Below are 26,352 nucleotides of genomic sequence, written 5' to 3' on the forward strand. Positions count from 1 at the left end.
CTGCCTCATCTTTGGCTCCTCTCTACCAGTCCCCCCAGGTCCCTTCCTGGCTGCTCTCAGCCACTCTGTCCCCAGCCTGTAGTGCTGCTTGGGATTCACGTGGCCAAAATGTGACCTTGCACTTGGCCTTGTTAAATCTCATCCCCTTGGCCTCTGCCCACCCATCCTGTCTGTGAAGGTCCCTCTGTATAGTTAGTCCATAGGGAAAATCCTCTTAGACTTTGCAACCACTTCATTCATAAGCTTTTGAGGTAATTTTTGCTGTGACTGCAGGTTAAAGGGTCAGAGAGGGGGAGATAGGGAGATAGAGAGATATTAGCTCCTCATTTTTCTTCTGAAGTGGGGTTTGCTTGGATTCATTTGAAAGATGTGGGATGCTGCCTCAGCTCCTCATTCATAAAATCATTTTGTCACTGACTTAATGAAATACCATCTCACTTTTAGCTTTGGAGGGCTTGATCCTGGCTTGTTTCCAAAGTTGGCCCAGCCTGAGAGAAATGCAGGCCACATCAGAAATGATATGTGGTCATTATTTTTTTAATACATCTGCTGTGATGTATTTTGGATGAGTATGTTGCTGGAGAAAACAACTTTTCAGGAGAGAAGGTCCTTTCATCCTACCTTTGCACTTGGTGGAAAATTTCCTTGGGGTCAGAATTGGGTCCCTGTGCTCAAGAATGAATTTTTCACATGAGGCAAGTTGTGCTGTTTTGGTTCTTTTTCCGAGCACAGAAGCCATCTGTGGTGCTCCTGCCTCGCACTCGTGCTGGTTTAGTGCAGGTGTCTGCCCTGCTTCGTATCTTATTAGTTTGGGCTTAGTCCTGCAGCTGATTGTGCCCAGCATGGCCCGCAGCGGGTTCCCGAGGTGCTGTACCTGTGCTGTTCTGCCCTGCTGCTCAGGGACTCTGCAGGAGTCTGTCCTCTTGGTAGGTTTTATTCACGCTGAATAATTCACCCTGTTATTATCATCATCATCTCTCCATAAGAGAGTCAACATTCTATTAATAAACAAGCTGTTCAGAGCCCTGTTATGCTGAATTACTGATGTTGGGATTTTCTGCCATCTCCCTGCTTATCTTGTGCAATATAGGACAGGATGTGGAAGGAAACTGCTCCTTTGAATGGTTTGCTCTTGGAGGCCACAGCCTTTCTGGAGAGTGAAAGCCAATCTTGGTCATCAGGAATTGCTGTTTGAATTTGCCTGTTGGCCACTCTGGACTGTTGCATGGGAGGGAATTCTTTTTTCTTCTCTCTCTTTTTATTTTTGCTATTTTGGATATAGATTGAAACCAGAGAGCCTTGTGCTAAAGAGACTTTAAGAATTGTAGAATCATAGAAGGAGCCAGGTTGGAAGAGATCTCCAAGCTCATCCAGTCCAACCTAGCATCCAGCCCTGGCCAATCAACCAGACCATGGCACTAAGTGCCCCAGCCAGGCTTTTTTTTGTACACCTCCGGAGACAGCAACTCCACCACCTCCCTGGGCAGCCCATTCCAATGCCAATCACTCTCTCTGGCAGGAACTTCCTCCTAACATCCACCCCAGACCTCCCCTCACACAATTTGAGGCTGTGTCCCCTTCTTCTGTTGCTGCTTGCCTGGCAGCAGAGCCCCACCCCACCTGGCTACAACCTCCCTTCAGGTAGTTGTAGACAGCAATGAGCTCTGCCCTGAGCCTCCTCTTCTGCAGGCTGCACACCCCCAGCTCCCTCAGCCTCTCCTCACAGGGCTGTGCTCCAGGCCCCTCACCAGCTTTGTCGCTCTCTGCTGGACACCTTCCAGCACCTCAACATCTCTCTTGAATGGAGGAGCCCAGAACTGGACACAGCACTCAACGGGTGGCCTGAGCAGTGCTGAGTACAGGGGCAGAAGAACCTCCCTTGTCCTGCTGGCCACACTGTTCCTGAGCCAGCCCAGGATGCCATTGGCTCTCCTGGCCACCTGGGCACTGCTGCCTCATCTTCAGCTCCTCTCTACCAGCACCCCCAGGTCCCTCTCTGCCTGGCTGCTCTCATCCACTCTGTCCCCAGCCTGTAGTGCTGCTTGGGGTTGTTGAGGCCAAAGTGTAGAACCCTGCACTTGGCCTTGTTCAGTCTCATCCCATTGGTCTCTGCCCACCCATGCAGCCTGTCCAGGTCCCTGTGCAGGGCTCCCTATCCTCCAACAGATCCACACCTTCTCCTAGGTTGGTGTGATCTGCAAACTTACTGATGCTGGACTCAATCTCCTCATCCAGATCATCAATGAAGATATTGAACAGGACTGTTGTCCTCCTTCCCTTTCCACACTCTCTAAGTAGGGAACCACAAGGCTCAGCTGCCAACCGAGCCAACAGCAAAGCTCAGCTGCAAGGCAGGGCAGGAGATTTTACATCTTTGTGGAGTTTATGGTCTGTTGATCATTTTAGATGATGCACATGTTTGAACATGTGCCAGGCAAGAAATTTGGTGAGGAGAGAACTATTCACATTCTAATTAATTATTTTTTTCCTTTCCAGTATTTTCCTTATGCTTTATTATTTGGGGGTTTGGTGTATTTTATGGGGTTTCAGTCTATATAATTTGACTGATCAAAATGGTCTTGAAACTTTTCCCATTGTCTGGTTGGATCTGGAAATGCTACAATTCCTGTGGCTAGAAGGAACCTAATGCAAGGATATAATTACTGCAGAAAGCTGTGCCAGTTCTTTTACTAGCTTTGGGGTATCATTTCACTTGATTTTCATAAAAATCAGATGATACTAATTTTATGGCTTTGGAAATCCACACAGCATTTGGAACTCCACTGCCACAGAGTAAAAACAAAACATAAACTCCATATCTAATGTTTCTCTTCAGCAAATTCAAGTTTGAGAAGCAAAGAGTCCTTCACATGTACTTTTTTTTTTGCTCTTAAGAGCTCAGATTTCAATGAGTTTGTACTTTCGGCATGAAGCTGTAAACTAAACCTTGTGTAGGTGAATGCAACAGTACATTGGGGATAGGTGATAAAATCAGTGTAGGCTTATGTTAAAGACTGAAGTGAAGTGTGCTGACCTGACCTCATACCTGTAGCCTGGTTTTTATCTTTTCTCTGTTCTCCATCCAGGAAATTATGTAAAGAGACGTTTAGAGAAGAAGTTAAGGTTGATTTAGAGCAGTTTATTTCTCTATTTTTTTTTTTCTTTATCAAAGTGTGGATTTTCTTTTCTGCTCTCTAATGGGAAAATGAACATGAGGCAGCAGTGTGCCCAGGTGGCCAGGAGAAACAATGGCATCCTGGCCCGGATCAGGAGGAGTTTGGCCAGCAGGGCAAGGGAGGTTCTTCTGCCCCTGTGCTCAGCACTGCTCAGGCCACCTCTTGAGTGCTGTGTCCAGTTCTGGGCTCCTCCATTCAAGAGAGATGTTGAGGTGCTGGAGGGTGTCCAGAGAAGGTCAACAAAGCTGGTGAGAGGCCTGGAGCACAGCCCTGTGAGGAGAGGCTGAGGGAGCTGGGGGTGTGCAGCCTGCAGCAGAGGAGGCTCAGGGCAGACCTCATTGCTGTCTACAACTACCTAAAGGGAGGCTGTAGCCAGGTGGGGTTGGGCTCTTCTGCCAGGCAAGGAGCAACAGAAGAAGGGGACACAGCCTCAAATTGTGCGAGGAGAGGTCTGGGGTGGATGTTAGGAGGAAGTTGTTGTCAGAGAGAGTGATTGGCATTGGAATGGGCTGCCCAGGGAGGTGGTGGAGTCGCTGTCCCTAGAGGTGTTCAAGAGAAGACTGCATGGGACACTTAGTGCCATGGTCTGGTTGATTGGCCAGGGCTGGGTGCTAGGTTGGACTGGCTGAGCTTGGAGGTCTCTTCCAACCTGGTTGATTCTGTGGTTCTATGAAAAACACCCAACAAACCCCTTAAGCACAGATGTGTGGGGTTTTGACACCTGCAGTATTATTTGGTTAATCTGACATGTTGCTGTATTTAATTTGAAAGATTTCAAAGTGGTGTTGCTTATGAAACCCTACATCTTCTATTTTAGTTTGGCTTTGTTTTAAGTAGGCTTTAGTGGCTTTGCTCATGGCTGTGGTATCTGAACTTAACAGAGCATTAATTTGCCTTGCAAAAGAAAGTGACTCTTTTTTTTTAACAGAAAGAAAAATTAATACTGGCTGTAGTAACTATGTGGGACAGCCCAAAACCTTGTGGAGATATATTACTTTGATTACCCTTTCATTTTGGTGTAATTAAATAATTATAACTTACAGACCCAGCTCACAGCTAATTAAATTTTGGACTGCTTGATCCATCTAGTGAATAGGATTAATTTAGCCAGGGTAAAGACTATAAATTTTAATCTAAGAAGTCTGATGTTTAGAAAAATTGATGTTAATTTAACTAAATCCAAACAATTTGTAAAGCATTCAGCATTCCCAGGGAATCATTCATTTTCAAAGTAAGAGAAATTAAGTCAACAAACTTGCTCGAAGTTTCACCTCCAGCTTGAAGCCAGAATGCAACTGAGCCTTCCTTCTTGCCACTGGATTTTTAAATTGCAGAAGCAGGGAGTTGTCAGGGTTGGAAGAAACCTTTGAGATCTTTATTGATGAGCTGGACCAGTGCATTGAGTCCAGCATCAGTAAGTTTGCAGATGACACCAAGCTAGGAGCAGGTGTGGAGCTGTTGGAGGGTAGGAGAGCCCTGCAGCGAGCCTGGAATGGGCTGCCCAGGGAAGTGGTGGAGTTGCTGTCCCTGGAGGTGCACAAAAAAAAGCCTGTATGGGGCACTTGGTGCCATGGTCTAGTTGATTGGTTAGGACTGGGTGCTAAGTTGGACTGGCTGAGCTTGGAGGTCTCTTCCAACCTGCTTGCTTCTGTGGTTCTATATTTTGTGGGTTGCATTTTCTGTGACGCTAATCTCTTTATCCCACAGTATATTTGGAGGTGGTGGTGGTGGAAATAAAAACCAATGCATACTTCTCCACTTACATGAGAATCTTCGTTGTCTTTTAACAGATAAACAATCAGATACTGTATGGAAGGAGTCATCAGAATGCTTCTGCAATCATTAAGACTGCCCCAGCAAAGGTCAAGCTGGTTTTCATACGGTAAGAATAGTTTTTTGTTTGTACTCTTACAATATATACTGTCTTAAAATGCTCAACTTACTCAGTGCTCTTAGAACTGAAGCAAACCTTTTCCTTGACTGTTCTCAGAACAGATGAAGAGTTCTCCTTAATAATGTAAAATTAAAATAAAAAAAATCTGCAGCAGTTGAATGCTGAAAGCTGTGAAATGAAACCCTGAGCTGCCCTGCTCCTTCTCCCATGACTTACTGAAGTGCTTGAAGTTGGTTTTGCCAGCACAAAGACAAGGTGGGCAGCTTGTTTTACCCAGACTGCCAGAAGAGAGTGAAAATGGTGCAGAGGCTGGAGAAAGGAGCTGCTGTGAGAGGAGTAGGCAAGGGTGGAATGGTGTACATGGAGCACAGGCTGGGTGGTAGTGGGAAAGGTACCTTTGTGGTAGTGGGAAAGGTACCTTTGTGGTAGTGGGAAAGGTACCTTTGTGGTAGTGGGAAAGGTACCTTTGTGGTAGTGGGAAAGGTACCTTTGTGGTAGTGGGAAAGGTACCTTTGTGGTAGTGGGAAAGGTACCTTTGTGGTAGTGGGAAAGGTACCTTTGTATGGATGTGAGCTAGGGCTTACTTGTACAGAGAGGGAACCTGACCTTGCTGTGGAGCACAGGGATGGCTTTTGTAGGATGGAATATGCTAAACCAAGCTCTTACATGCATGAGAATTACATGTGGGCATAATTTCTTTCAGTCCAAGCATGAAAACTTTTCCTCTTCTATGTGAATTAAGAACAACTCCATGCTGCAGTTGTTTAGCCTGGAGAAGAGGAGGCTCAAGGCAGACCTCATTGCTGTCTACAACTACCTGAAGGGAGGTTGTAGCCAGGTGGGGTTGGGCTCTTCTGCCAGGCAAGCAGCAATAGAACAAGGGGACACAGCCTCAAGTTGTGCCAGGGCAGGTCTAGGCTGGATGTTAGGAGGAAGCTGTTGGCAGAGAGAGTGGCATTGGAATGGGCTGCCCAGGGAGGTGGTGGAGTCGCTGTCCCTGGAGGTGTTGAAGCAAAGCCTGGCTGGGGCACTTAGTGCCATGGTCTGGTTGATTGCCTAGGGCTGGGTGCAAGCTTGGACTGGATGGTGTTGGAGGTCTCTTCCAAGATGATTGATTCTGTGATTAGAATCATTCTATGATGAGAATCATCATATTCTATGAATAAGCTAAAACAACCTCTTAGATGCATGAGAATTACACATGGGCATAATTTCTTTCACTCCAAGCACGAAAACTTGTCCTCTTCTATGTGAATTAGGAACAACTCCATGCATTCACTCTCTAGTTTAGGAAGTGTGACCCTTATGACCCTGAGCAGGATATCTGGGAAGAAGCTGCCTCTTTCCCAGAACTCTCACATGCTCTGATACATTGATATTTCATAAATGTGTGGCTATCCCAGGTGTGACTTTCATTCCATGCCATTTTACACTGTAGTCTTCCCTCCAAGATATACATCATACTTGATATGGGTTTATATTCTTTGAGCACACACAACTTACCTGTGAGCCCTGTAATAATCTGTGGGCAAATGCATATAAATGTGTGCATTTCCTTGCCTGGCTCTGTCTGGTACACCATACCCAGAGATGATGGAAGAGCAGCATTAGCAGAGTGAAGAATGAGTTGCTATGCTTGGCAGCACAGAGGATCCAGAGGAGATTAATGATCTTGCCTGCAGCTCCCGTGTTACTTTCCCCAGCCATTGAAAATTAAACGTCATGTACAACAACTCACTCACCATTACCTAATTGCATGTGGAAAATGTGACTGGTTGGAAGCTCTGGAGGCAGAACCACAGCTTATTAAACCAAAACCCAGGCTAAGCTTAGTGCTGTCAGGCAGCACGGAGAGTGCAGGCTGCTCGCAGCTTGCCCTGCGGCACTGAGCGCTGCGGCTGGCTGCGAAGCTCCTTGTTCTGCAGAGCTGTGGTGAGGGGTGTGGGGGAGCTCTGGTCACCTGGGAGCTGGAAATGCTCAGTGTGTGGTTTTTATTGTCTTTGAGACAAAGGCCATCTGAGTTCTAATTTCAGGGTAATCCTTTGGTATCAACACAACCTGTGGGGTGGAGGGCTGGAAAGGGACTCTGCAGTAATGGACTGGAGGGTGAAAAACTGGATGTGAGCTGGCACTGTGCACTGACAGGCCAGAAGAAAACTGTGTCCTGGGCTGATCCCCAGCAGCATGGGCAGCAGGAGGAGGGAGGGGGTTCTGCCCTTCTGCTATGCTGAGGCCTCACTCACAGCACTGAGTCTGATTCTGGAGGCTTCAGCACAGGAGAGACATGGAGAGGCTGAGAGACTTGGGGTTGTTCAGCCTGGAGATGAGATGGCTCCAGGGAGACCTTCTGGTGGCTTTTTCAGTACCTAAAGGGGCTGTTAAGAAATTTTTTTTGCAGTGAGGGTGGTAAGAGTCTGGCCCATGTGAGAGGGTTGATGACCCATCCCTGAAACCATTCCAGATCAGGTTGGACAGGGCTCTGAACAACCTGCTGTAGTTGAAGGTGTCCCTGCTGACTGCAGTGAAGTTGGGCTAGATGATTTTCAAAGGTCCTTTCCAATCCAAAACTTTCTAGAGTAACTTCTCTTTGTGGATCATCTGTGTGGAAGTGGATTTGAGGCACAGTTTGTCTTCATGATCATAGCCAGTAGCTATTGGGAATATTACTGGATAATTCTTGTTTCTCTCTAGTGTTAAAAAAACCAAAGTTTCTCTCTCTAAGTGCTGCTGCTGAGGTTGTAAGCCTCTACCTTCACACTTCCCAAGTCACTGCTCTCGACCTTGCATTAAAGTGCCCTGACAACTGCTGGGGTCCAGTGGCTTGACCCGAGGCAGCCATTTGAGCAGCAGTGAAAAGAAATTCTCCCACTGAGATGATGTTAGTAACTGGAACATTGCCTGTAACATGGGGAGAAAACAGACCTCACCTGTTTTCTTTGGTATATGGTCATCTTCTCATGGTAAGAAGGGTGTATCAATAGTGTAGTGAAGTCAGATTAAACTCTTTCTTTTAATGGTGATTTTCAAGGAGAAATGAGAATAATTGTCTATTCTCAGGCAGACTGTGTTCCATAAGCCCCTTCTGTCTGGGTGCTCCATAGAGTCATAGAATCGGCCAGGTTGGAAGACACCTCCAAGTTCATCCAGCCCAACCTAGCACCCAGCCCTAGCCAGTCAACCAGACCATGGCACTAAGTTCCTCATCCAGGCTTTGCTTGAGCACCTCCACCACCTCCCTGGGCAGCCCATTCCAATGCCAATCACTCTCTCTGCCAACAGCTTCCTCCTAACATCCAGCCTAGACCTCCCCTAGCACAACTTGAGACTCTGTCCCCTTGTTCTGTTGCTGCTTGCCTGGCAGAAGAGCCCAACTCCACCTGGCTACAGCCTCCCTTCAGGTAGCTGCAGACAGCAATGAGCTCTGCCCTGAGCCTTCCCTTCTGCAGGCTGCACACCCCCAGCTCCCTCAGCCTCTCCTCACAGGGCTCTGCTCCAGGCCCCTCACCAGCTTTATTGCCCTTCTCTGGACACCTTCCAGTACTTCAACATCTCTCTTGAACTGAGGAGCCCAGAACTGGACACAGCACTCAAGGTGTGGCCTGAGCAGTGCTGAGTACAGGGGCAGACAAACCTCCCTTGTCCTGCTGGCCACACTGTTCCTGAGCCAGCCCAGGATGCTATTGGCTCTCCTGGCCACACTGCTGCCTCATCTTCAGCTCCCCTCTGCCAGCACCCCCAGGTCCCTTTCTGCCTGGCTGCCCTCCTGCAACTCTGTCCCCAGCCTGTAATGCTGCTTGGGGTTACTGTGGCCAAAGTGTAGAAGCCTGCACTTAGCCTCTTCCTACTCCTCAGATGGCAAAAGCAGGGGATGTGATTGACTAAAGGCAGAAACCAGAAGACTGTTCTGGTCGCAGAAGTCTTTTCTGTGGTGCAGTTGGGTAGAAAATGTTGGGTTTATTTCTTTATTTTTTTACTTTATCAACCTATTTTATAGTTATAATATAAACTGAGGTTATTGAAATGCCACTGCTTAATGCACTGCAGTGCCAGCTGTAGTAAATAAGAGCAGCAACAGGCATCTTGAATCTCCATCCGTCTCTGGTACGTGCATGTGCAATAGCTTTTCCAGCTGAGAACAAAGCACTGAGTGTAGCAGACTCAGCTCTCCTGGTAGGTTTGCTGCTTGGCTGGTTTCAGATATGTTCCTCTGGGCTCTAATGATGTGGAAAAAGCAGGATACCATGACATTTGTTATGCTTTGAAAACGAGGAGGAACTGGTTGCAGCAGAAATACTTCTTTCCTCCTCCTAAGCGCTGTTAGCCATGCAAGTCCTCTTAGAGGTGGAAGGCATGTAGTGTAACGTGGCCGGAACACATCCTGGAGCACAGAGGAAGAAGGGGGCCAGGGATCACCAAGGGAAAATAACATACTGCAGGAGCGTTGGAAGAAATGGGCTTGGTCTTTGTGTGCATGAAGATATTAATGCTCTAATTATCTTCTCTGCGCTGATCAATACCTGAAGGTGAGGCCACATCGTTTTCAGGGGCACCAAGCAATGGGACCAAGAGCAACAGGCACAAACTGGAACCCAGGAAGTTCCATCCACACATTGAGGAAAAAATTCTTTCCTTTGAGAGTGACAGAGCACTGGACCAGGCTGCCTGGAGAAGTTGTGGAGTCTCCTCTGGAATCATAGAATCAACCAGATTGTCAGAGACCTCCAAGCTCAGCCAGTCCAACCTAGCACCCAGCCCTAGCCAGTTAACTAGACTGTGGCACTGAGTGCCTCATCCAGTAGAACCCTGCACTTAGCCTTGTTACATCTCATCCCGTTGGCCTCTGCTCACCCAACCAGCCTGTCAAGGTCCCTCTGCAGGGCTCTCCTACCAGCCTGCTCCTAGCTTGGTGTCATTTGCAAACTTACTGATGCTGGACTCGATCCTCTGGTCCAGATCATCGATACAGATATTGAACAGGACTGGGCTCAGCACTGAACTTTGGGAAACACCACTAGTGACAACTGCCAACTGGAGACCTGGACATTGTGATCCTAGGCACTCTGCTTTTAGCATGGATTTTGGACTAGATGATCTCATAGAATCAACAGGGTTGGAAGAGACTTCCCAGCTCATCCAGCCCAACCTATCACTCAGCCCTATCCAACCAACTAGACCATGGCACTAAGTGCCTCATTCAGGATTTTTTGGCACACATCCACGGATGGCAACTCCACCATCCTCGTGGGCAGCCCTTTCCAATGCCAGTCATTCTCTCTGGGAAGAACTTCCTCCTCATATCTAGCCTACTCCATCCTTCCAGCCCCCACCATTATGTGTCCTTCACCAATGAAAGGCCTGAGGAGGTTTATAGTTTTCCAGAAACTTTCAGCAGCCTAAAAACCTCCTGCATGCCCCACTGAGCTGACCTAGAATGTAAAAGCAAAACTGGTGGGACTGGAGGTGTTTAAGGCCAGGCTGGAATGGGCTCTGGCCAGCCTGATCTAGAGCAGGGTGTCCCTGCCCATGGCAGTGGGGTTAGAACTAGATGCTCCTTGTAGTCCCTTCCGACGCTGACTGACTCTATTCTATGATTCTTGGGCTGTTGCTATAAAAGTGCCCTCTCTGATATCCTGGGGCCTCATTTTTCTCAGCTGAAGGATGCTCAGCTATAAGCAAGCTGCTTTTTGCTTGGAAGCAGGAAACAGCATCAAGGTTTTCCTCTTTCTGCTGTTATGGTTCACATGCAGGGCAAGGGGATGTTTCCATAAACTCTTTAATCAGTTGCAAAAGAAGGCCAGAAATTTCTGGGCACAGAAAAGCCTTTTCTGTGAGAACTGTAATAATGGTCATGAAATACCTTGGATTTCATTGCACCCAACATTGATTTCTTTTTTATTCTAAAGGGAAAAAAAAAAAGCCTAGGATGTGTCTTCAAGCCTTTGACTTTCTGCTAAAGTCCTACCTTAGCGTCTGCACCATAAAAATCTGTCCACACTTCTTTTTTTATACCCAGGTAGGGTTACAGCTGCACTACCCACCCCTTCCTGCAATTTTTTGCTGATGAGACATAGTGCAGTTAAGTGTTGTGAGAATCACAGGCATCCCCTTACATTTGAAAGCTTTCCCACTCTGCTTTATGAGCATCTTTTCCTCAATTAAGTTGACGATGATTGTTTAAAACAGTTGATTTTGGCCCCGTTCCAAGAGACAGGTCTTAACACAGCACAGTTTCCCAGTGGTCTCATTAATTACAGGAGCTTGTAATACCATCTAAAAGATCTGCAGTTACAGTGTCACTTGGTTTTATGTTTTCTGGTTAAGATTCAGTGCATCTTGTGCTTCGTAGCCTTCCACAGTAAGCCATCCAGAGGCATTTAACCTGCTCCCCCAGTTGATCAAACAAGCAAACCCATTGCTCCAGCGTGGTGAGGTTATCCTGAGATGAGATGGCTTAGAATCAGAATCAGAGTGGTTTAGGTTGGAAGGGACCTCAAAGATCAGCTAGTTCCCTTCTCCTGCCATAGGCAGGGACACCTCCCAATAGAACAGGTCACTCAAGGCCTCATCCAGCCTGGCTTTGAACACCACCAGGGAGGAGGTGGAGCACAGAAGCACCCAATGTGATCAAAGATCACATTGGGTGCTTCTGTACTCCACCACCTCCCTGGGCAACCTGTGCCAGTGTCTCACCACCCTCACTGCAAAGAAACCTTTCCTAACATCTAGTTTGAATCTCCCTTCTGCCAATTTAAACCCATTACTCCTCATCCTGTCATTGCAAGACCTTGCCAATGGTCCCTCCCCAGCCTTCCTGTAGCCCCCCTTCAGATACTGGAAGGCCACTGTATGGTCTCCTCATAGTCTTCTCTTCTCCAGGCTGCAGAGCCCCAATGCTTGTAGCCTGTCCTCATAGCAGAGCTGCTGCAGCCCTCTGAACATCTTCATGGCCCTCCTCTGGATTGGCTCCAACACTTCCATGTCCTTCTTGTGTTGGGGGCTCCAGAACTGTTGAAGGTCTTATCCTAGAATCACTCAGGCTGGGAGGTGTGGTGGCTTGGGAGCTCTCTCCCCACTATTGAAATTTACCAAACTAGCTCAGATGGCTTGGAAGTAAGATGAACCCAGTGGGACAAACTATTTCCTTTTTGGCTTTTTATCCCTTTCAGCAAACCAGCCTAGACCTCCCCTGGTACAGCTTGAGACTGTGTCCCCTTGTTCTGTTGCTGCTTGCCTGGCAGAAGAGCCCAACTCCACCTGGCTACAGCCTCCTTTTAGGTAGAATAGAATCATAGAATAGAATCAACCAGGTTGGAAGAGACCTCCAATATCATCCAGTCCATCCTATCACCCAGGCCTGGTAGTTACAGACAGCAATGAGGTCTGCCCTGAGCCTCCTCTCCTGCAGGCTGCACACCCCCAGCTCCCTCAGCTTCTCCTCACAGGGCTGTGCTCCAGGCCCCTCATCAGCTTCATTGCCTTTGTCTGGACACCTTCCAGTGTCTCAACATCTCTCTTGAATCAAGGGGCCCAGAACTGGACACAGCACTCAAGGTGTGGCCTGAGCAGTGCTGAGTACAATAAAACAACAGAGTTGGGTTTTCCATCTGTGGTAGGAGATGCAGTTTATATCAGAGTGCTCTTTTACAGTGAGAATTTTATGATTCAGCAATTTCAATGTTGTGGTTTTTTTTTATCCACGCTCAATTAACTGCCTTTAATCTGCTTTGGTGCTTCAGTGTTTGTATAATGAGCTGATCAAATATAGTCTGAATTCTTGAATCAAAGTGAGTGCCACTGATTTTCAAACCATCATCCCATTGTTTTGCCTTCTGTGATTCATTCTTTGGCATACCTCTATGCCTGAAAAGAAAATTGTCTTGTGCTGTGATGGAACATGAGAAATGCTTGAAGACTGAAGTGCTGTAGGATTTTGCTTATTGCAATACCATCTGTTAGCTGTCCAGAGCCATCCTCCCACACTGCAGGCATTTGTTCCCTTATCATTGCTTTCTGGTGATGGGATTATAGCTTCTCAGTGAAGCCCACAAATCTCTGTCACCTAACCCCTCCTTCTGTTTCTAGGTGTAAGTGTAAAGACTGATCTCTTGATATATTCATGATGATCTGCCAAGGAGAGAGATCTTTATACTCGGAGGACTGGTAAAGCAAGAGCTGAGAACTAGGTTGGCCAGTTCTTCTTGGTGGTTAACATTTTCCATTGCTATGACTTTGTCACTGAGTCTCTGTTTATCTTTTATCATAGAAACATAGGCTGGCTTAGGTTGGAAGGGACCTCAGAGATCATCTGCTCCAACATCCCTGCCGTGGGCAGGACACGACAAAGCTGGTGAGGGGCCTGGAACACAGCCCTGTGAGGAGAGGCTGAGGGAGCTGGGGGTGTGCAGCCTGCAGCAGAGGAGGCTCAGGGCAGAGCTCATTTCTGTCTGCAGCTACCTGAAGGGAGGCTGTAGCCAGGTGGGGTTGGTCTCTTCTGCCAGGCAAGCAGCAACAGAAGAAGGGGACGCAGTCTGTAGTTGTGCCAGGGGAGGTCTAGGCTGGATGTTAGGAGGAAGTTGTTGTCAGAGAGAGTGATTGACATTGGAATGGGCAGCCCAGGGAGGTGGTGGAGTCTCTGTCCCTGGAGGTGTTGAAGCAAAGCCTGGATGAGGCACTTAGTGCCATGGTCTGGTTGATTGGCCAGGGCTGGGTGCTAGGTTGGGCTGGCTGAGCTTGGAGATCTCTTCCAACCTGGTTGATTCTATGACTTCCCAACCAGACTCGTCTGCTCAAGGCCTCATTCAGCCTGGCCTTTAACAGTGCCAGGGAGGAGGCAGCCACCACTTCCCCAGGAACCTATTCCAGTATCTCAGCATCCTCATGCTGAAGAACTTCTTTCTAAGATCTGGTCTAATCCTACTCTCCCTCAGCTTGAAAACATTCCCCCCTTGTCCTGTCTCTAGACACCCTTATGAAGAGTCCCTTTCTAGCCTTCCTGTAGGCTACCTTTACGTATTGGAAGGCAACTCTAAGGTCCCCCCCACAGTCCTCTCTTCTCCAGGCTGAAGAGCCTCTGTAAGAAATTTTATATTCCAGAGTCTCAAATGCTGTCGTGCTTTAGGAATTGTTTTTGCTTTAAATTTGTTCTAACTTACATAATTGCTCATATTTTAATAATGTAAACTCTGTTTTTACTTGCTTTGATTGTTTAGATTCTTTCATGTGGGAAAGCTTTAAAAATGAAGCCCTTGCCAGACACTGTGCGTGCAAGTTTGAACTTTTCCTGTTTTCTCCAGAGCTCTTTCCTCCTTGCTCTCATACACATGTGGGAACAAGTGCACAGTTGAGGAAGTTCAGTAATTGGGGCTCTTTCAAACCTTTGATGACCTAAGCTGCAGTTTATATGAACATTAGTTGCTCATTTAAAATATCTGTATGCATTTGGCTCTCCCAATAGTTGGAAGTGGATGGAGGGGAAATGCAGAACAAGACTGTTCTTGCTGTTGGGAGGAAAGATGTTCCAAGGAGATGCACAAGGCAAAGGTCTTGCCTTGACACACCATGAGTACCATGTCCAGTTCTGAGCTCCTCAAGAGAGATGTTGAGGTGCTGGAAGGTGCCCAGCAGAGGGTGACAAAGCTGGTGAGAGGCCTGGAGCACAGCCCTGTGAGGAGAGGCTGAGGGAGCTGGGGGTGTGCAGCCTGCAGCAGAGGAGGCTCAGGGCAGAGCTCATTGCTGTCTACAACTACCAGGACTGGGTGATAGGATGGACTGGATGATCTTGGAAGTCTCTTCCAACTTGGTTGATTCTATTCTATGATTCTATTCTATTCTACCTGAAGGGAGGTTGTAGCCAGGTGGGATTGGTCTTTGCCAGATTGGGTTTGACCTTCCCAAGGTCAAACTTGGTTCATCGACAAGTTCTTCTTTAAAAGGTGTTTCATCTCTGAAGCCCTGCAGCATAAAACATTACAGCAATATAGATTTTTACAGCACATTTCTTGTTGATTTAAAAATATGCTTGAAGTATGCTGTAGCCAGGTGGGGTTGGTCTCTTCTGCCAGGCTCCCAGCAACAGAACAAGGTGACACAGTCTGCACTTGTGCCAGGGGACATCTAGGCTGGATGTTAGGAGGAAGTTGTTGGCAGAGAGAGTGATTGGCATTGGAATGGGCTGCCCAGGGAGGTGGTGGAGTGGCTGTGCCTGGAGGTGTTGAAGCCCAGCCTGGCTGGGGCACTTAGACCCATGGTCTGGTTGACTGGGTAGTCTGGGTGCTAGGTTGGACTGGATGATCTTGGAGGTATCTTTCCACCTGTTTGATTCTATGAAGGAGAAATCCAACACAGCTTTTCAGTGTGAAAGTTTCCCTCAGTTCCTCTTTGACAAAGGAACTTGTAGAGGGAGAGCAAAGATGAGAACATTTGAGATCTTCACTTGATTTCCATCTTTTCTTTTTTTTCAACAAGCAGGATCTGGACAGTAGAAGTTTTAAGTGATCTGCAGGACTTTATGCCCTGATTTTAGAACCAGTGGGATTCTTAAGGGTTAGAGCCTCTGTTGTTCATTCACTTGGTCTGTTCCAACCAAGGTATTGTGCAAGTGCATCTAAGCTACTGTTTTTTTTTCATTCTGATTCTTGATGTACTTTTTATTCTCCCCAAAGCATCCCTAACTCCTTACAAAGCTGTTATCAAATCATCTTTTAGTGTTGCTGGACTGTGTAGTTGCAGGTAGTTTGGCTGGTGGCTTAGACATCTAGAGGTCTCTTCCAGCCTGGTTGATTCTATGATCTGGACTTCTTTGGTTAGTGAACAGTTGTCAAGTACTTCCAATGGAGCAAATCAGTTCATTCTGTCCTAAATCAGGTGGTGTAGATGCTGATCTGAATTCCCCTTCTGAGTGGATCTGGTTTGAGGTTTGCCTTGAGTTTTGTACTGATCATAGAAGAAGGTTGGACAAGGTACTCTGCTTCAGACAGGTAATGAATCTCAGTCACTGTGCTCAGCAAAGATTTTCTTAGTGTTTTGTGACAGTGAGCTTATACCATCACAAACCTGACACCTAAGAGGAAGTAAAATGGAAACCAGAAAATATCCTCAACGAAAAGCAGGGAGCCCGAACTCAAGAACTGCAAATCTGAGATTGGTGAGCAAATAAAAAAACAAAACCAAACAAAAAAAACCCCAAACCTGAATTTGGCTGAGGCTGTGACTTCTCTTTATCATCTCTGGAAAGATAACTTTTTGAATGCTTCATAGACCATTCCAGCTGTGTGTGACATTCCTCTGATGTGCCAGAGACAGCTCTCTGATAAGTGCAGGGCAGCTTAGCTGAAGCCTTGCAGCACACAACTCGTAACTTCCCTTCAGGCTTACTTTATGCAGCGTGGAATGAGTAATCCCTTTAGATTTGTATTTGCATACTTCTCTCTTTAGGCTTATTTTGTGCCAAGTGTTTGTGGTAGTCAATTATGAGTCAGTAATAATGGATTTGGCTTTGTTTAAGCTGCACATCTCCCCCCTTCATCAGAGGTGTGGTTGTTAGATGGAGCAAAGCATCAGAAGTTGTTCTCTTTGGTTGGTGATAAAGGACAAGGAGTATCTAGGGGTCCTATTTAGACCAGGAGGGAAGTAAAATGTAGTAAAGTGTGGTAAGTGATCCAGTAAAGCTGACAAGATATGAGCTTCTCTAAAGTTTGGAGAGTCTTTACTGCTTACATGACAGAGGGGCATGGGAGGTTAGTCTGCCCCTGTACTCAGCACTGCTCAAGCCACCCCTTGAGTGCTGTGTCCAGTTCTGGGCTCCTCAAGTCAAAAGAGATGTTGAGGTGCTGGAAGGTGTCCACAAGAGGGCGACAAAGCTGGTGAGGGGCCTGGAGCAGAGCCCTGTGAGGAGAGGCTGAGGGAGCTGGGGGTGTGCAGCCTGCAGCAGAGGAGGCTCAGGGCAGAGCTCATTGCTGTCTGCAACTACCTGAAGGGAGGCTGTAGCCAGGTGGGGTTGGTCTCTTCTGCCAGGCAACCAGCAACAGAAGAAGGGGACACAGTCTGTAGTTGTGCTAGGGGAGGTCTAGGCTGGCTGTTAGGAGGAAGTTGTTGTCAGAGAGAGTGATTGGCATTGGAATGGGCTGCCCAGGGAGGTGGTGGAGTCTCTGTCCCTGGAGGTGTTGAAGGAAAGCCTGGATGAGACACTTAGTGCCATGGTCTAGTTGGCTAGGGCTGGGTGCTAGGTTGGCCTGGATGGCGTTGGAGGTCTCTTCCATCCTGGATGATTCTATGATTCTGTTCTATGCTATTTCTTTAATCTTGATTCTTGCAGTGAGGCAAGCTTCCTATTTGCTCTGTATTGAGCTCTAGGTCATGATGTTGGTACAACCAGTGGGCACTCTAACCTTCAAGCAGACCTAATTCCCCTTTTCACTCAGAAACTCATCCTGAGAAGTTAGAAACAATGAACATGTTTGTGGGAGGGGTGATGAATTCCTTCCCTGTTCAGTTGATGTGCAACTGCTGAAATGTAAACAGCTCTCTGGTGCAGGAGTGCAGCAAAGAGGTGAGCCAGCATCTTACACACACCAGTGGTGGAGCTGCAAGAGGAGTGGTGGAAGCTTACCATTTTGTCAGATAATGGAGGGGAAGTGTCTGAATCTCCCTGCTGTACAAGTTGCATTGTATGTTGTTTTGACTCTCAGAGTCTAAAGCTATGTCTTGGATGTGAAGGGTTTAGACATCTTAACCTCAAGCAATATTGAGTGCTGGTAACTGAGAACAGCTTTCTTGGAGGTGGATCTGTAGCAGCTATTGGCAAATGCACTGACTGCTCGTTTGCAGTCGCTGCAGTTTGAATGTGAAGTTCTGACTTCTGAGCTGTCTGCTCCTGCATCAAAAGAAAATGATTGCTCCTTTTAGCTGTAAATAAATTCGTGTCTTAGCTGAGGACACTTCCGGAAGTGGAGAGCAGAAAGAGCAATTTATTATTAGATCTGTCACTTTAAAATATGTTCCCACTTTGATTCTGCTTTGAAGCATTCTCCTTTGAAGCAGCATTAAAGTATTTAAATGTGGACGAGTCCTAGCAGGGGGAGATTACAAGTTGTGACACTTTGTAACCTTCGGGGTGGCAGGGGGGGGTATTTTTGCCCTCTTTTTTTTTTCCCCCACCCCAGGGAGTTATTTTAAGTGGGAGTGGTGGGTTTTAATTGCTGGGCATGAAAATGGGCATCCATTTCAAACTGCAGAAAGATGCTTTGCCCAGTGGCTGGAAAACAAACAAGTTTAGTGTGTACCTGAAGGAGAAACTAGGGTTTGTAATTCATTGCACCCCACTTTGTCACAGAATCATAGAACCATAGAATCAGCCAGGTCAGAAGTGATCTCCAAGTTCATCCAGTCCAACCTAGCACCCAGCCCTATCCAGTCAGCTAGACCATGGCACTAAGTGCCTCATCCAGGCTTTTCCTGAACACCTCCAGGGATGGAGACTCCACCACCTCCCTGGGCAGCCCATTCCAATGTCAATCACTCTCTCTGCCAGGAACTTCCTCCTAACATCCAGCCTAGACCTCCCTCAGCACAACTTGAGACTCTGTCCCCTTCTGTTGCTGGCTACCTGGCAGAAGAGCCCAACCCCTACTTGTCTACAGCCTCCCTTCAGGTAGCTGCAGACAGCAATGAGCTCTGCCCTGAGCCTCCTCTGCTGCAGGCTGCACGCCCCCAGCTCCCTCAGCCTCTCCTCACAGGGCTCTGCTCCAGGCCCCTCACCAGCTTTGTCGCCCTCTGCTGGACACCTTCCAGCACCTCAACATCTCTCTTGACTTGAGGAGCCCAGAACTGGACACAGCACTCAAGGTGTGGCCTGAGCAGTGCTGAGTACAGGGACAGAAGAACCTCCCTTGTCCTGCTGGCCACACTGCTCCTGAGCCAGCCCAGAATGCCATTGTTTCTCCTGGCCACCTGGTCACACTGCTGCCTCATCTTCAGCTACTCTCTATCAGTACCCCCAGGTCCCTCTCTGCTTGGCTGCTCTCAGCCACTCTGTCCCCAGCCTGTAGTGCTGCTTGGGGTTGTTGTGGCCAAAGTGTAGAACCCTGCACTTGGCCATGTTCAGTCTCATCCCATTGGCCTCTGCCCACCCATCCAGCCTGGCGAGGTCCCTCTGCAGGACCTACCCTACAGCATCTCCACACCTGCTCCTAGCTTGGTGTCACCTGCAAACTTACTGATGCAGGACTCAATCCCCTCCTCCAGATCATCAATGAAAATATTGAACAGGACTGTGCCCAGCACTGATCCCTGGGGCACACCACCAGTGCCAGCTGCCCACTGGATGTGACACTGTTGTGTTTCTCAGAAAGTTTTCTGCATCCCTTGTTATTTTCAAGCATGTTCCTAATTGCAGGCTCTGCAGCAAGCATGGTAAGCTGCAGAGGTGGTGCTGGTTTTCAGGGTGTTGTGCTCTGTGTAATCTGTTTTCAGAAGCCCCTCTAGAGCCAAGGAAAAGAATTGCTAGGTCTCTTGGACACCTGATATTTGCTGGTTTACTCCAGGTTAGGGAAGCAACAGAATGAGATGGATGTCTCGTGAAGATAAGAGGAGGAAAGATGTCCTTGCCTAACGTGCCTGACGGGGAAAATGCACTTGGAAATTGTGAAATGCTTCTGAAATTCTTGGCTGGATTCTGTGCTTGCTCAGATCTCTGCCCTGGCCCCGTGCACACGTCTTTCTGCATCACAGGCCACTCTGCTGCTGATCTTAGCATGCTTTCTGACTCCTGCAAGGCTTTGAGCGGGGCCAAGGGGAGAGGCTGGGAGCGAGTACACAAATGAGCGGCTCAGAACCGGTTCCTTTGAATTGTGTGGCTGTTTGGTTGAAGATAAGTAAATGAATTCACCAACCTTTGCCTGCAGGATTTATCATTTCAAATGCCCGTGACTGAATTTCCCATAGGCTGCTCTGCTGAGAGCTGTTGATTTAGTGCTGCCTTTCAGTGAGCAGAACATGCTAGCTTCATGTGCTTAACTCTTGAGAGATAAAATGAGACTTTCTTTCAGGCACTCCTGTGAAATGTTTTTCAGCACAGACTAATCTCATCTTTTATTCCAGAAATTAAAGCAAGGAAACAATTCTGCTTTTGTTACCTAGAAGGTTAGAGATAGGACCAGAAATCACACCCAGAAGAGCCACTGCATGAGAAGTCATAGAATCAACCAGGTTAGAAGAGACCTCCAAGCTCATCCAGTCCAACCTAGCACCCAGGCCTGTCCAGTCAACCAGACCATGGCACTAAGTGCCTCAGCCAGGCTTTTCCTGAACACCTCCAGGGATGGAGACTCCACCACCTCCTTGGGCAGCCCATTCCAATGCCAATCACTCTCTCTGACAGGAACTTCCTCCTCACATCCAGCCTAGACCTCCTCCAGCACAACTTGAGACTCTGTCCCCTTCTGTTGCTGGGAGCCTGGGAGAAGAGCCCAGCCCCACCTGGCTACAGCCTCCCTTCAGGGAGTTGTAGACAGCAATGAGCTCTGCCCTGAGCCTCCTCTGCTGCAGGCTGCACACCCCCAGCTCCCTCAGCCTCTCCTCACAGGGCTGTGCTCCAGACCCCTCAACAGCTTTGTCGCCCTCTTCTGGACACCTTCCAGCACCTCAACATCTCTCTTGTCTTGAGGAGCCCAGAACTGGACACAGCACTCAAGGTGTGGCCTGAGCAGTGCTGAGTACAGGGAGAAAATCCTGTCCTTGCGCCTCGAGATCTCTATCTGCAAAGTAGCAATCTTACTGCTTCCTCCTCTGGCATGTTTTGGCTAGCAGTGCCTGGGTGATAACACTGCATCTCCAGCAACCCAAGTTTGCATCACACTCCTGGCTTCTGTGTGACTTGTGCACCCTAAAAATACAGAGGTGCATCAGTAGAGGTTTTGAAGCAAAATTTGGGTTGTTTTTTTTTCTTCTTCTTGATTTATCTTAAACAATGTTACCCAAATAGGATTTTACTTGGTCCAGTTTTACAGAGGCTAAAAAAACACAGAGCTCAGTCCCCACAAGCCAGATAATTTGAAATGGCAGTCAAAGAAAAACCATTAGCAAGGCAGAATGCTATTTAATATTTTTTAGAAAGAGGCTTTGGAAAGTTACAGAATAATCAGATGTCAGCTTAGGAATGCATTTTAAAGAGGGTAAAGGAAAATAAGATGCCATAAATAATAAGCAGCTTGGAAAAATAATACACTTTCTATGTAGAGGGCATCAATGTTCATCTGTTTTCTTCTCCATGCATTTTATAGAATCTATTCCAAGTTGGTTTTATATTGAATCATTTAGAAAAGACCACAGCAAATAGGAACAGAGAAGAAGAAAAGCAATCTGCTGTAATAAAGCAGGTATTATGTTTCAGCCATGTGAGCCTTTGACTATAAGCAAGCAGTTTTGCACGGTTCCAGGGTGGTGGGGGTGGGGAAAGGACCTCTGCAGCTTATCCAGTCCAGCAAACCCTGCTCAAGCAGGGTCACTCGTGGCAGGTTGCCCAAGATCACCATGTCCAGGTGGGTCTGGAATCTCTCCAGAAGAGACCTCTCAGTATGGAGGTCTCTCTACAGCCTCTCCAGGGCTCTGGCATCTTCACAGCAAAGAAGCTTTTTCCTTCTGTTCATTTGGAACCTCCTGGGTTCCAATTTGTGCCTGTTGCACCTTGTCCTATCACTGGGCACCACTGAAAAGAGTCTGGCCCTATCTTCTTGTCCCCCACCCTTCAGCTCTTGCTGAGCATTGATCAGATCCCCTCTCAGTCTGCAGGTCTCTCAGCCTGTCCTCTTCACAGAACCCCTCAGCATCTTCATAACATCTGCTGGACTCTCCTTGGTAGTTTCCTGTCTCTCTTACCCTGGGCACCTCAAAAGTGGACCCAGTCCTCCAGATGCCACCTGAATAGGACAGAGTAGAGGGGAAGGAGAACCACCTTTGCCCTGCTGGCCACACTTTTCTTAATGCCCACCTATTTACACCTACAGATAGTGTTAGGAGAGGCTGCTGAAGTCTTAGCACATCTGTTGATGTGCAGGGACCATGAACTCCAACTGCAGCTTTTGGTAACCTACACAGCATAGGATTTCCCAGAGATTTGATGTCACTGTGTCCTGTATGAAACTGCTGTGACCCCAAGAAGGGATGTCATCTGTCTGCTAGCAAAGAATGAAAGCAGCAGTTAAGTGCTCTTGTAAGCCCTAACTTACTTTTCATGCTCATAAGAGTATTTTCATCGTGGACTAAACCAACTCAAAAGAAAACTTTGACCATTGTGGCTGAGGGGAGACCTCATAGCCCTCTCCAGCTTCCTGAAAGGAGGTTATAGTGAGGTGGGGGTTGGTCTGTCCTCCTTAGTATCAGATAATAGAGCGAGAGGAAATGGCCTGAAATTGTGCCAGGGAAGATTTAGGTTTGATGTTGTGGAGTCTCCTCCTCTGGAAACTTTCAAGGCCTGTGAGATGTGAGCAGGCAGAGCAGGTCAGATAGGTTTAACATGAGCTCTTGGTTTACCCAATGTCCTGCTACTTAAAACACATCCTGAAGGCTCTGCTGGAGTAAGAAAAGCCCAGATTTCCTGAAAAGAGTATCAAAATGCATCATCTGCTGTCTGGATGTGCTCCTCTGTGACCTGTGCTAGAGTGTGTGGTCCTGCTCTGGCAGGGGGGGTGGACTCGATGATCTCCTTGGGTCCCTTCTAACCCCTAGTACCCTGTGAACCTGTGATATTAGGAAAAGGCTGACCAGGGAGGTGATGGAGTCATCATCCCTGGAGGTGTTCAAGAAGATTGTGGGGGTGGCACTTCAGGATGTGATTTAATGTCCATGATGGTCTTGGTTCGATGGTTGGACTTGGTGATCTCAGAGGTCTTTTCCAGCCAAAACAGTTGTGTGATTCTGTGGTGGTGTTTGTTTTACAGAAGTGAAGATGCAGTCAATCAGATGGCTGTTACTCCTTTCCCACTACCTTCTGGCTCCCACTCTTCTATTGAGGTAAGCATTGTGAGTTATTCTGTTATCTATCTATTTATTTTAATTAGGGCTTGCTAAATTGGATTGATTAATCATAATTAGCACTTCATTATTAATTCAAGCTCCCCAACTAATTAATCCCTGAATCATAAAATGCACTGGGTAGGAACTTGACCTAATAGGCATCTTTTCCTCTCTCTCTCTCTCTCTCTCTTTTATATTGATCTGATCAAATAAAGGGCTGGGAAGGAGTTAATGGCAGGTTACTGCTGTACAGGAGGAAGGAAAATTTCCAAGTGGAAAACCTTGTAATCTCCTGTCTCACTCCTTTTTCAGCTGGTTAGAGTGCTTGTGGTCAGGAGCTTTTGTCTCAGATATTGATATCTTCCTCCAGAAGAGAAGTCAGCATTTTTCAGGGGAAAGCCCCCACCTTCTATGTTCCTTTGCCCCCAGGGCACCTCCCCATTGGCATCTGTAGGAACAAAGTAGGGATGAGCAGCAACTAGCTATGGTAAAAGTGGTCACTCTGTGCAGGGATTGCATCACAAGAGCCTCTTGAGACAATCCCAGCCTGAGAGCCCTGGTTCACCACTTCATCCTGTGCTTCAGTGTCAAACTCTCCCATTCCTTTTCACTTTCTCCCTGGAGGAGCAGACAAGGGCTGCTTAAACAGTGAGCTCTACTACTCAGTGTTCATAGAATCAACCAGGTTGGAAGAGACCTCCAAGCTCATCCAGTCCTACCTAGCACTCACTCTATCCAGTCAACCAGACCATGGCACTAAGTGCCCCAGCCAGGCTTTGCTTGAACACCTCCAGGGACAGCAACTCCACCACCTCCCTGGGCAGCCCATTCCAGTGCCAATCACTCTCTCTGCCAACAACTTCCTCCTAACATCCAGCCTACACTTCCCTCAGCACAACTTGAGACTCTGTCCCCTTGTTCTGTTGCTGCTTGCCTGGCAGAAGAGACTGACCCCCACCTGGCTACAGCCTCCCTTCAGGTAGTTGTAGACAGCAGTAAGATCAGCCCTGAGCCTCCTCTTCTGCAGGCTGCACACCCCCAGCTCCCTCAGCCTCTCACCAGCTTTATCGCCCTTCTGTGGACACCTTCCAGCACCTCAACATCTCTCTTGAATTGAGGAGCCCAGAACTGGACACAGCACTCCAGGTGTGGCCTGACCAGTGCTGAGTACAGGGGCAGAAGAACCTCCCTTGTCCTGCTGGCCACACTGTTCCTGATCCAGGCCAGGATGCCACTGGCTTTCCTGCCCACCTGGGCACACTGCTGCCTCATGATGTAGCATAGAATGTTCTAGTGCAAAGAATTCCTTGGTGTGGTAGTGTTACCAGTGTTTGTCCTTATTCTGGCTGCATTCTCAGCCCCAGTGTAGACCAGTGTCACGCTGCAGCGTCACCACATTGATATCTCTTGGACATCTTGGTGTGGTGTAACTACATTTTCTAGATTAAGCACATGGTTGACCTTACTGTTGCCTTTTAATTCTATTTCTCTTGGAACTAATAAAGCAAAAGATGCTTTTATAATTGAATTGGGGTTTGCTCTTGCCTTGAATTGATAAATTCATGTGCACCAAACTCCTGATATTTCAATGAGCATTGCAGTGGTCCCACAGCACCAGTCCATGCCAGGTAACACTCCTGGATTCATCTCCTGTGTGCACACTTGCTGTTGCTTTCCAGATTGTGTTACCACTGATGGCTACTTCCATACAGGCTTAAGGCTGTACAGTTCAGGAGCTGCTTAGTTTCTGTTTGGCTCTGAGTCATTTTTGTAAGGTGTTTTGGCTTTTCATTCCCTCCTCCATAAAAGCAGCCTGTCCCAGGTGCAGCTGCTGGATTGCAAATAACTCTACAATTTACAGAGCCTGACTTCATTTTAGTTTTGTTGACTCTTTAATACCTGCATTTGTTCCCAGCTTTGTTTAATGTTTGTTTCTTCAGGATGGAACCACAAAGCTTGGTTTAGGCACATCCTGTGCTGTGGTCAAAGCACAGCATTATATAGAGTGGTTTGTGTTGGAAGGGACCTTTAAAGTTCATGTAGTTCAAGCCCCTTGCCTTAGTAGAGGCATCTTCAACTTGAGCAGCTAGATCAGAACCCCAAACAGCCTGACCTTGAATGGTTCCAGGGATGGGCCATCTACCACCTCTCTGGACACTCTCTGAAACTAATGATTGGACTCAGTGACCTTGAAGGTCTTTTCCAATCTAAGAAATTCTGTGATTCTGTGACAACCTGGGCCAGGGTCTCACAACCCTCACTGGCATCTCTTCCTTCTCCCTAATCTGAATCATAGAATCACAGAATGGTTTAGGTTGGAAGGGATCTCAAAGATCAGCCAGTTCCAGCCCCTCGCCATAGGCAGGGACACCTCCCACTAGAAGTCAAGGTCTCATCCAGCCTGGCCTTGAACATCCTCCAGGGAGGTTGTGGAGCACAGAATGACCACCTTCAGGGATCTTTGATCACACTGCGTGCTTCTGTGCTCCACCACCTCCCTGGGCAGCCTGTGCCAGTGTCTCACCACCCTCACTGCAAAGAACCCTTTCCTAACATCTAGTTTGAATCTCCCCTCTGCCAGTTTAAGCCCATTCCCCCTTGTCCTGTCATTACAAGACCTTGTCAATAGTCCCTCCTCAGCCTTACTGTAGGCCCCCTTTCAGATTCTGGAAGGCCACTGTATGGTCTCCTCAAAGCCTTCTCTTCTCCAGACTGCAGAGCCCCAACTCTTGTAGCCTGTCCTCATAGCAGAGCTGCTGCAGCCCTCTGAGCATCTTCATGGCCTCATCTATACTCACTCCAGCAGTTCCATGTCCTTCTTGTGTTGGGGGCTCCAGAACTGCACACAGGACTCCAGATAGGGTCTGACAAGAGCAGAGTGATCTCACTCTTTTAGTTTAAACCATCCCACCTTGTCCTGTCACAACAAGCCCTGCTCAGAGGTCTGTCCCCTGCTTTCTGATCAACTGCTTTAAGCACTGAAAGGCTCCCAGAAGATTTCTCAGAGCCTTCTCCAGGTTGAACACCCCCAAATCTCTCAGCCTGGCCTCACAGCAGAGGGTTTATAGCCTTCTTGTCATTGCTGTGGCCTCCTCTGGCTGCAACAGGTCCATGTCTGTCTTGTGCTGCAGACTCCAAAGCTGGCCCCATCACTGCAGGTGGGGTCTCAGCAGAGCCGAGGGGCAGAATCCCCTCCCTCCACCTGCTGCCCATACTGCTGGGGATATACCCCAGGATATGGTTGGCTTCTGGGCTGTGAGTGCACAGTGTCAG

At 47.7% G+C, this 26,352-nt stretch overlaps 1 protein-coding gene across 1 annotated transcript in view; it reads left to right on the top strand.

Annotated features, from left to right (window-relative positions):
- PATJ (PATJ crumbs cell polarity complex component) overlaps window positions 1–26,352 on the top strand; it is a 216,906-nt gene that overhangs the window by 129,212 nt on the left and 61,342 nt on the right. Inside the window, 2 exon segments of the mRNA XM_064147032.1 lie at window positions 4,967–5,058; window positions 23,004–23,076. Of these exon segments, the coding sequence (XP_064003102.1) occupies window positions 4,967–5,058; window positions 23,004–23,076 (165 nt within the window).

The sequence above is a fragment of the Pogoniulus pusillus genome, chromosome 8 (genome assembly GCF_015220805.1).
Source record: "Pogoniulus pusillus isolate bPogPus1 chromosome 8, bPogPus1.pri, whole genome shotgun sequence".
NCBI classification, from domain to species: Eukaryota; Metazoa; Chordata; class Aves; order Piciformes; family Lybiidae; genus Pogoniulus; species Pogoniulus pusillus.